General features: G+C 36.7%; 1 protein-coding gene across 2 annotated transcripts; it reads right to left on the reverse strand.

Moving 5' to 3' along the window:
* Positions 1-349: 349 nt before the first annotated feature.
* Positions 350-11,009, reverse strand: LOC126240832 (hydroxymethylglutaryl-CoA synthase 1). Of its 2 annotated transcripts, XM_049947957.1 has the most exons (3): positions 9,070-11,009; positions 4,803-4,907; positions 350-4,358 (listed from the first exon to the last, which is right to left on the reverse strand). In XM_049947957.1, exon 1 carries the CDS (start codon positions 10,778-10,780, stop codon positions 9,410-9,412), a length of 1,371 nt encoding a protein of 456 aa, XP_049803914.1. In that variant the 5' UTR covers positions 10,781-11,009; the 3' UTR covers positions 350-4,358; positions 4,803-4,907; positions 9,070-9,409. The 2 variants fall into 2 exon arrangements, with proteins under 2 accessions (XP_049803914.1, XP_049803912.1); XM_049947955.1 differs by lacking the exon at positions 350-4,358 and having other exon boundaries at positions 4,367-4,907.
* Between the last annotated feature and the right edge of the window lie 435 nt (positions 11,010-11,444).

The raw sequence follows: 11,444 nt of genomic DNA on the forward strand, positions 1-11,444 counted from the left end.
TTAAATCTTTCCAAGGTCCTCAAGATCTGACAGACCACAATGTTCACACTGAAATTCAATACCTTAAATTTTACAGACTGCTCCAATGGCCAACTATACTTATGTATGATAATGAGGAAGAGCTGAAAAAATGAGAGGAGCAGGGACACAGGGTAGAAAGCTAAGGAGTTCATGTACTTAAGGCTGTGTGCATGTCGAAACTATGAAACAATATTTAAAAAGTGTTACCAAAAGGAAATTGTGTTACATTTTCTGATAAAAATGCCAGAAATGTATTTTCTATACATATTTTTAATGTATTTCATGACAAACAACCAGTCTCTAACTCAAAAAACTCAACCACAGCTACATCAGGGTTAAAAATGTCTGCAAATAATGAAGCTGAATTTAAATCTAAATGTTTATGCTGTGGCTACAAAACACAGTACTCAGAGATGCATTTTATTCTGCAAACCAGAATGCACTGAAAATAAAATAGAAACATACACTCTGTTCATACAGATTCTGAAGAACATTAGGAAATTTTGGGGAGAAATGAGTATCAGCAATTTGAAAACATGTTGTTGAAGTGATTTATTATATAAAAATATGCTATGAAGTTTCAATAAATAAACTCTAAATACACATTAACAAAAATCACCAATGCAACTTTTTCATTAACATATATGTATATATAAAAATTTTAATACTTCTCAGACGATGGAGTATTTAAAGCCATAGCATATCTTTTGAGCCATGTTGCATACTTGAATACACAAAAAGAGAATTAACATTCTACTTAAAATACTATCTCCAAATAATTCTTGTCTACTTATCAAAGTAGATCACTCATCCACTACGGCCTCCAAAATGGTGTCTCAGAATAATAAAAAGTTCAAAAAGTTAATATGCTCTAAAATGCTTTCCAACTTCAGATCTGATAAAAAGTAAATAGGCCTAATATATTATTATGTATAAATAAATAAAACATACAACTTGTATAATAAGAGTAACAAGGTTTGTGACCAACAATGATACACCTGACACTTCCCATTGTACTACAATCTCCAGTACATTCCAACAAGAATTGTTATCTTTGGTAAACACATTAATTTCCGATTGAAGTAAGCCCCATTGTCATGACTGAGAAATGCATAAAAAACAGTACGGTAACTGATTTTACATATACACACACACACACACACACACACACACACACACACACACAAAACAGTATCAGCTAAAGCTACAATGAAGATACAAAACAAATATCAATAGCTGCCCATGGATATATTAAAGTAGGCCTAGTAGAACTTGGCAGTTTAAGAGAAAATCATCTACCTTAAAAGAAACTGTATGTGTGAATAAGGTGACAGTCATCTTGTGGAAGGAAACATTACAGGAATGTGAATCACTTGAAGGAAATGGTACAGTTATCAGAAGCATGTCACTTAATAAAAATACGTAAAATGTTAAAGAACGTCTTTCACTGTAATACACTAAAAATTTACTTTTTCAACTCACCGAATAGTTGAAATGTTGGAGCTGTTGAAAGCTACATAAAAAGAAAAATTAATGAAAAGTTCGAAAGCTTTTGGATGAGTCACCAAGCATGATTTATGTGTGTGTGTGTGTGTGTGTGTGTGTGTGTGTGTGTGTGATGTTGTTGTTTGTGTCTGTCTGAAAAAGGGTTCACGTCCGAAAGTTAGCCAAGTTTTCATTCTTTTCGTGTGCCTGTCAACAATTCAACACTTCTGCTATTCGGAGAGTTGTTTTCTTCCCTTCTGCATCATTTAAATACTGCCAGAACCTTCCATACCATAATCAATTTTTTTCAACTTGTTTAAAATAGAATTATACAACTCTACAACCCATTTTGTGCATTTCCTGTATTGCAAACACTACAGTTGAACATTACGGCAATTCTTGATGGATTTCCATGTGAACTGAATTCGTTCTTTGTTAAAGAAGCTACGCATTATTAATAAAACACTGAATGACATATTTGTGAGTAATGAACAGTGTGAGGAATGGGCAATGCACCAGAGTGAAGCACATAATGAGCTTCATATAGAGAAACATGCCCACATCCTCTTATTCAGTACTGCAATCCGTTATATTATCTGTACAGGTTTGCAGGATTTTTAAAATCACGTTAAACAAGGTCTTCAGTTTTTCGTACTTCTATACTTCATCTTTCAAAGGCACAACACTTTCTTCCCTAAGATTTCTGATATCGTAACCTAACAACTTGAAGGCACTTCATTAACCCTACAACACGAACAACCCAATGAGCTTTTCACATTTATTCACGGATGCAATTCTATAAACTTTAGCAGAAAGGCTTCTCACCACCTTGCCAATCATGCAACAAGTAGAATCCACACAGCACAAGGATTCAAAAAGGAACTGTACATACAAATATACACTATGGGGGAGGGGGGGGGGGGATGTGTGACAGCCTGAATACAGATAGTACTTCCAATAAATTGCAAATAGCTGCATTATAATGTTGCTTAAACAAAGTATAAAATTGTGCAGAGCTCTCTCTTATGAAAAATAAATTTTGTAATACATGACCAATTCAATGACTGGAAACACTATCATTTGCAGATATTTAGGTTAGAGAACCACCCACTATCAGAGAAGGGTAAGAAAAAGAAAAAAGTCTACAAGAAATACAAATTCTTGGCAGAAAGTATCTAGTGGCACCAGAACACAGAAAAGTCAAGTGAAGCAAAGACGGGTGAACAACCCATCAAAGGTAAAGGTAAGCAAATGTCAGTTATTCATAAATGTGAGGAAAGTTTTAAATATGGCTTGATCAGAGAAATAATTATGATAAAACTTTCCCTATAAACTCTACCCCCCTTCCCCACCTTTCCTCCTGCCAATTCTTTGTTTAGATTACTTTTAGCTGCTGAGGTGAAACCAATTCGCTGCTGCAAATAGACAATCCACACTTCTTTACAAATGGAAACTCGTCCAGCCAAATGTTACTATCAAGCAAACAATTTACTCACTAATGGATAACATCTAATTCACTGTTTTCTCTGCCCTTTAAGAAATGTAATCAAAGTAATCATTTCTGTGTGTGCTGTGACATTACTAGAGCATTAAAAGAAGGTTGCTTCATAATTCATTACAGCTCATGGAAATTTTTGACACATGAAAGATAACATTCATTAAAAAAAGTAAAAAAGTTTATCCTAGTACCTAAGGCAACAATATGTAAATGACAAATTGCTTCTCTTAGACAAGCACAATGAAAAAAACCTCTAAATATTTAAGCTTTCAGACAAACATCTACTTCCAATGTAGGAAACACACACATTCACTCTTGCACTTGTTTGAATGTGCCTGTGTGTTCCCCTTTGGAAGACAGGGTGTTTTGTCCCAAAGCTTAAATATTTTTCATTGTGCCTGCCTGTGACTCAACATCTCCTCCATATGGTGAATAGCAATCTGTTATTCCATACTGGAATTTCCATTGTTTGTTTATGACATTAATACCAGAAGTTCAAAAAAGATCTGGGTAATAGAGATGGCTAAAACCACAATTATTCCTGTACTTTCTAAATACTCGGTATTGAAAAAGAAAGCAAAATAGTGACGAATAACAAATAACTGATGGGTCAGTGGAAAAAGTGCTCCTTCAAAAGAGTTTATTTTGACATATGGCATAATACGTGTCTGGTTAGATTCAACAATTTATCTAGCAGATAGTATTTTCTAGTGATACACAAAGAACTACTTTCCAGAATAAATATTTACTCTGAAGTGGAGTGTGCACTGAATCGAAACCTCCTGCCAGATTAAAACTGTGCGCCAAACCAGGTCTCGAAGCTGGGATGTTTGCCTTCTATGGGCATAGGCTCTATCGACCGAACTTTCTGAGCACGATTTAAAACCCACACACCTCAACTTCCGTCAGTACCTCATCTCTTAACTTCCGAACTTCAAGCAATCCTGGAAGAAAGGATATTGCAGAAATATGGTTTAGCTGCAGACATGTCTCAAAATATATCCTTTCTTCCAGATATTCAGGTAAACACCTATGAAGTCTGGAAGGTAGGAGATGAGGCACTGACATGTGGAGTTGTGAGGGTGGGATGACAGTTGGGCTCTGACAGTTCGGCCAGTGGAGCACTTGCCTGCAATACACAAGGTCCCAGGTTCGAGTCCAGGTCTAACACACAGTTTTAATCTACCAGGAAGTTTCCTGTGAAAGCGCAACTTATCAGCATATGACAACTTCATAAACACAACAAATAAAGTTATTCATTTAATCCTTACTATATCGATGTTAGCACTTTCTTCTGCAGAACCCTCCAGTTATATTACAGGAGGTGACACACAGTACCCACCCATCAATAAATCTAAAAAAAAAAAAAATACAAAATAGATTTAAACATTTAAAAGGTCACCAGCTACAATCACATTTTCCATATTCAAATATGTGCATCTATCCTCCCTTTCCTTTTGCAATCCCTATTGTAAAGATGAAATGAGCAATTAACCATAGACACACAGAAGAAATCTTTATAGTACATGTGAAGTGATAAGGTCGAGGCAGCTTTATATGGAATGTAGTACAATATAAATCTGATTACATGAATAATGACCACTTCTACTGCAGTGTCCATTAATGAAGATGCTCTGTTAAGCACACAAAGTCAATTGTGACATCAAGATAACCCTGATCTCAGTCTCACTCTTTGGTATTATATGTTGTTATTAGTACAAACTGAAAATGAGACGTGCAGGTACAGAAACAAAACATTAAAGAGAGATAATAAGATAATGCCACTCTTATGTCATACTTTAAAATTCTGTGTTTGTTGCTAGCACATAAGCAACACATCAGGAACAATGAAGATCAACCAAACTGGATTGCTGCACAGGTGACTGACAGGAACCAGGAACACCTAGAATCAAAAACTTCAGGTATCAAAATAATGTCATCATTGTAAAGGTTTGAACAGCAAAGCGTTTTGGCATGACTATATCAGAAGTTGTATACCAGTTTTCCAGCAGAATGAGCACCTTAGTGAAATTTAAAAGGTGGTATATACACACACACACGCACACACACGCACACACACGCACACACACACACACACACACACACACAGGATGAATTTAAACTGTGCAGGCATGATGTGGATGGTGGCTTGATAGCTCAGTTAGTAAGAATGAAAGGGAAGTCCTGTTATCAGCACAAGGTTTCAATCTGTCAGCGAGTAACAGAACAACACACATTACACCACAGGGTAAAGTATTCACTGCAGCTCAAGTTCAAGACTATTACACACTGTACGAAGAATAATAATTTTTACACTATTTTTAATTTGTTTTACTGGGTAATCCTGCATCCACTCAGAATAAATGTAGTGCTAAGGAATTTCCAAATTAATTCTGTTAACTAATGCAGTACTGAGGTATTACTGATCACTTATAATAGCATTCACAGAAAACTGCCACAGTTTGAAGTCCCTCTAAAGAGCAGTGCGATTTGTCATGAGTATAATTCACTAAAGCCAGGAATTCATAGCAGTGAGATCACTGGGACAAACCAAACAAGGCAGGCTAGACAGGTTGTGAGTGACTTTTTTACATGTAAACATGTGAGTGACTTTTTTACATGTAAACACTGAAGTACAAAATGGCTTGCACACAAAATGTTGTGAATATGATTTAACTATAAAGTTGAAGATGAATCTTCTTTGACCAGGAAGTTCACTTGCTGAAGTAACTAAAAACTGATTTTTCTCTGCAATTCAAAATGTGCACATTCTCAATCAAGCAGTAATAGCTGGTGATATTTAAATAAGCATGATATTCCATGTTGTATGGGACACAAACTACCATAATGAAATGGATCTCCACAAAACAAAATTAAGGAACATCACAATTCATAATGCCATACAGTTGTAAAGATGAGTGATACAGTAATCAGTATTGGTACTACTGAACAGAAATAGAATTTTCTTAAGCTCAAAAGGACCATGGGGCTCAAAGAATCCATGGGGGTTCAAAATTTGCAGGTGCATTATGTACATTATTAATCAATGGTCTTCAGATCTGCTGAAGAGATACCTTTTCCCAAAAACTGGATGGGAGCATAGATCATACATTCTACAAAAGAGATATCAGACCTGGTCCACAAAAACCTCCACCTCATTTCATTCTCTTACAGCAAGCAGAATTCTGCACGATGACATTATCCCAGGCAATAAGTGTGGATTTCATGCATTCTGGAAGTAATGATCCTGGAAAACTAATTGTGATATTCAGACCTGACACCCTGGTTCCTAGGCTTCTAAAAACCTTTCAATTCAATACCACAAATACTATTGTGGGGGATTTAAAATATGGTCATGGAAAGTCTTGGACCCTGTCAAACTGCAGTGCCAGTCAAATGCAATCAGCCAGAAAATTTAGCTGAAGATGTGTGTATGCTTACTCTTGTAACTCTGAAGGAGGATTCGTGCAAAAACTAACAGTATTCTCAGTCTTGTTTATGTGCCTTATCATTGACCCAGCTCATAACTATTTGGTGGAACTGTTAGCTTTATCATCCACAGACATATAAATAACTCTTGATCTGACTCACAGAAGTGTAAAAGGGCTGCTACTGTTCATGTTACATATGGACTGGTTAGTACTTACCTCCTGGAGGCATAATTCCCTGTACTACCAACTAAACGGAAATCATTAACAGCACTGCTAGCTTTTGATGGTAGACTATTACCTCAGTGAAGTAAAAGCCATTGGTTGTGATAGTGTGGACAATTGGAAGGTCATTTGAAAGGCAACCATGTACACAGAAGGGAGGGGTCTTTCCTAAATTTGCCTCATTTCCTGCTATTTTCTATTGGGTGTTTCTGTTGGCAGTCCTGGCAGTAACCTTAAGGTAAGTACTGACAAACCCTGTTGTCTCTAAGTGAATTTAATTTTAATGACAATGACTTAGCAATTGCAATTTGACAATTTTTAAAAATGACCTATATCTAGAAGCTACCTGATAATTTTTAATTAATGTCCAATCAGACATTGCCAGAAAGACAGGCAGTTAGCTGCTAAGACAGAGAAACTCAACATAAAGCTCTATATACATTTCCCCCTCTGGCTGAAAGGAGCAATACACAGAACAGATGTAAATACAAAGACCAGTTAGATGGCAAGAGCCAAAGTATATACTGGACAGCCTGTTTCCTGCTCTGAAAGTTGGAAGCATTTTTTGTAGGCAAAAGGGGAATGATGACAAACAACAACAAGCAATAAAAGCAGCATCCAAATTCCTACTATTATCTTCTGCAGCACACTCAGAAACAGCACAATGGGTATTGCTGTTTAAGACAAATTCTCTGTGACCATTGATTCTGATACATAACCTAGTAATGGTCCTGCAATTACAAATTTTGGAAGCTGACTCTGTCCCAGTTTTTTCAAAGCTGTATAGAACCACAACATTTAAATGCAATACTGAAACACTTAATTGATTTTTCAGTTTCAACAAGACAACATTGATTTATTCCATCTAATATAGAATGAAACACCATATAGAAAACCATTATCTCATAACATCTGTATATTAACAGATGGTACAAAGGGACACTATGAGGGAAGTGCTTCAACATAACTACGACAATTTCAATTACATTACATCACTAAAAACATTTAAAAATTATCAGTGATCTCTTCTGATTCTTATAAAGTATAAGAGTCATTTTCTTTCATATGTAAATATCATCTGTACCAGTGCCATAAGGTCCATGGCTGCTGATGAGTTTAACACTGCAGGTGCACAATACTATGACTTTTTTTCTGTTTTAGTGTTGAAAAAGTTTTTAACGGATATAGTGGAGTAGATGACTTCAGAACTTGCTTCCAAAATTAACCCATATGGGGCAAATAAGATAACTATTAGATCCTACTGGTTCACTATCAGCTCCATCCTGGTGAGCATTAAAATGGATTTGGACTGCAAATGGTCTTGCAAGTTGCAGATTGTCATGAAACAGTTGTTTCATAGGAAAGGGGGCAATATTACTTGCTGAAAATACCTTGACTAGAGCGAAATATGCTCCAATCATTGTTTGTAGCAAATCTAATATAAATGAAAGGACAACATGCAAAATCTTCAAAAGAAGTTTCACTGGACTATCCTCACAGTTATTGTCAAACTGTAGGAACAAAAGCCTTTTCATATTAAAATGGACAAGTAGTGTTACATACCCAAATTCCTACCCAAAAAGAAAATCATCAGTCCTTTGTGTGCATTTCTTTGAGATAAAAATAAGATGAATAGTAACTTTTTAAAACGAGCAACTTCTTTCTAACAAGAACAAGACACAGCAGTCTATTTTGTAAATTAAAAAATTCAAAGCTGTTCTCTTTGATTTATCACATGCAAGACTGGAGATACTAGTTTATTATTACACACACACACACACACACACACACACACACACAGGGTGTCCTAGGAGGAATGGTCAATATCCAGGTGATGCAGCAGGAACTATAATTTGAAGCTAACGAGGCTAGTAAATATGGGCTCTAAAACACAGGTAAGAGCAGTTCATCTCTGCTACTGTGAAACATCTCATCTACTGATCAAGAGCTCATAGTACTCTTTATTTATTAGACTTTTTCCTGTCATTATCTCTGAATATTGACCACACCACTATGACACCAAATATTTCAGAGCTACATCATCTTATTAGGTTTTATATGTAAAATTAGTTCACATCTTTACATACATCTTATGCTTTTCCATTGTGTCTGCTTAACCAATTTGGAGTGTGTGTCAAAATAAAATAAACATTGAGAATTATGAGCATCGCATCTCTCCAACATATGCAGACTACAATAAACCAACATTTAAATGAATGAGGATTACTTAATTTGCAACTGACATACCATGTGTAAGGACTAATGTCACAAATGAATTCAAATGATCAATAAGTGTAGGTTCTTCTTCAGAATTTCACCATCATCTAAACACTGTTAAGCATGTTAATATTACACCTATTGATATCACATGATTGATGATAAATATTAGCATGTGACTGTTTATATACTTACCACAGTAGATTAATAAATGCTTTGGCAGGTGATACTGGTTGAACACTAAATGCTGCTGAAGAATTGTTGCTCTTGAATAGCGATTTTTATGGCCAAGTATTTTACTTAACAACTTCCTTGGGCACAAAAGAAAATGTCAATCCATTTCATCTTCATGATAAACACAAAATCATGTAGAGCATAAGCAATACTTCTATTGGTCTCTCTCTCAATGAGCTAGTTCAAGCGAACACAAATCAAGGGATGGTACACTTCTTCATATAAACAGTGAACTGATTGAGAAATATTTGATATTTAAAACTGCAATGTTTCTAAAAAAAATTACTACTTTAAACAAACATTAGGCAGCCTTTTTGTACACTCGACGATGCAGTTCATCTATTGACTCCAAATACCAGGTTCCTGGAAAAAGCGTATCTATGGGACCTTCAGGAGTGTATGGTGCCTTATGATGGTTTTTTTCACGAAGTTCCATTATAGAAGAAAAATCGCTTGGAGACACACATGTTCTGCTTTTCAGTTGAGTGCTGATGTGAGCAAGATTAGCAATAATGTGTCTCAAAGATGATCTTTCTGAAATATCTTCTGCCACCTTCACAGAATACATGGAGGAAGCCAACCCAGAGCCATAAGAAAAAAGACCGATTCTTTTTCCTGCAAGTTGTTCAGCACTTTTACTTATAAGTAATGATACCAGGCATCCATATAAAGATGGGGTGTACATATTGCCCACTTCCCTCGCTAACAGTAGAGAGGGAAGAGTCTTTTCTTCAAAGGCACTTTTGCTGCAAGTCATGAATTCCTTTTCTATGTCTCTGTCAAAATATGTGTTTTCAAGATCTAAGCCTTGAAATTTCTGAAGCCCTGGATACTTTGCAAGAATATCTTGAGGAGAACGTATAAAATCATTCAACATTAAACGTGCCAGTGATTTTTGCACTAATTTACAATAAGGGGAATGGAAGATCATTGCATCGAAGTATTCCAAGTTAATCTTGTTACCATTAAGATGTTTTTCTGCTTTGCTGCAGTACAGCTGATAGCAGTTGTCCAGTGCACTTAAATAGCACTTAACTGACAATTTACCATCAACTACTGGATATTCAGAAGAGAGATTGGGCTTGTAAAAATCATAAGCATGTTTCATAAATGTTGCCCGAGCACTTGTTTCTATGACAAGAGGAGCATTAGCACCAACCAGCATAGCAACGGCTCCCGCCCCACCTGTGGGCCGAGCATTACCTTTTGCGTATACAGCAATATCACCACATACGACAAGGGCATAACGACCATCCCAAGCACTGGATTCGACCCATGAAACTGCGTTGAACAATGCAGACGTGCCACCATAGCATGCATTTGTAGTGTCCACACCCTCGACATCAAAATTACCACTTTCCTCGAAAAGCTGCATCAGCACTGTCTTCACACTTTTCGATTTGTCTATAATAGTTTCTGTACCTACCTCCAACCTTCCAATCTCCTTATATGAAATATTGTTTCTTTGCATCAGTTTCGACACTACTGTGAGGCACAGTGAATTTATATCTTCACGATCTGAGCAAAAACCCATTTTTGATTGTCCCAGGCCTATAGTGTATTTTCCTGCCGAAACTCCATCGAACGCTTCCAGCTCCGATTGGTCAACGTACTGGGATGGAAAAATTTGTTCAATGGCAACAATACCAACATTGGATGGTCTGGCACTCATTTTCGCTGATTTGATGACGAAAAATAACTGGTATTGGTTCGGCAGCGCACTGCAGTATCGCGACACTCGGTGGAAAGAACTGGAGGAATGTCAACAAGCACTCGCACACTTCACGACACCATCCAGGCGAGGAGAATCTCGCCTGTGTCGCCTCTCACGGTACTTCAAGTACTTGGCCTACTAAAAATACACGCATAACTCCTGTACCGTTACTGTGCACGTTGTCAAGATGCCATCACAATGTCAAAGATTAAACACTGTAGGAGGCTTGCCAACATGCTCAAAAGAAAATATATAGATCTCTGCCACGGTGAATCCTATTTCGTTATTCATGTGTATAACAAATGTTGCAACACACTGGCTGCAAATGGATTTCGAGAACAGTTAATACTCTTACATGACACGTTTCACAGGCGTGAAGTTTAAAGAAAAACTACCATCAAGGACTTTCTTGCTTTCTCCCCTGTGATATTTCAGGCAGTTCAAGTTTAATGCATGGCGAGTGGCGACACTGTCCGTTTGAATCAAAGCGCCTGAAATTAAAGTTTTGATTAGGCAGAACGCGTAAACTAAGCTACGCACTTCACACAAATTTTCCTTTCGGTGGCACTTAATAGGGACGCTCCCTCGTATCAGTCCTAATCGTGATATCTTACAATTTTCT

The sequence above is a fragment of the Schistocerca nitens genome, chromosome 1 (assembly GCF_023898315.1).
Source record: "Schistocerca nitens isolate TAMUIC-IGC-003100 chromosome 1, iqSchNite1.1, whole genome shotgun sequence".
Classification (NCBI taxonomy): domain Eukaryota; kingdom Metazoa; phylum Arthropoda; class Insecta; order Orthoptera; family Acrididae; genus Schistocerca; species Schistocerca nitens.

Coding starts and splice junctions, on each gene's coding strand:
- LOC126240832 (XM_049947957.1), bottom strand. CDS start 10,780: ATGAGTGCCAGACCATCCAATGTTGGTATTGTTGCCATTGAACAAATT.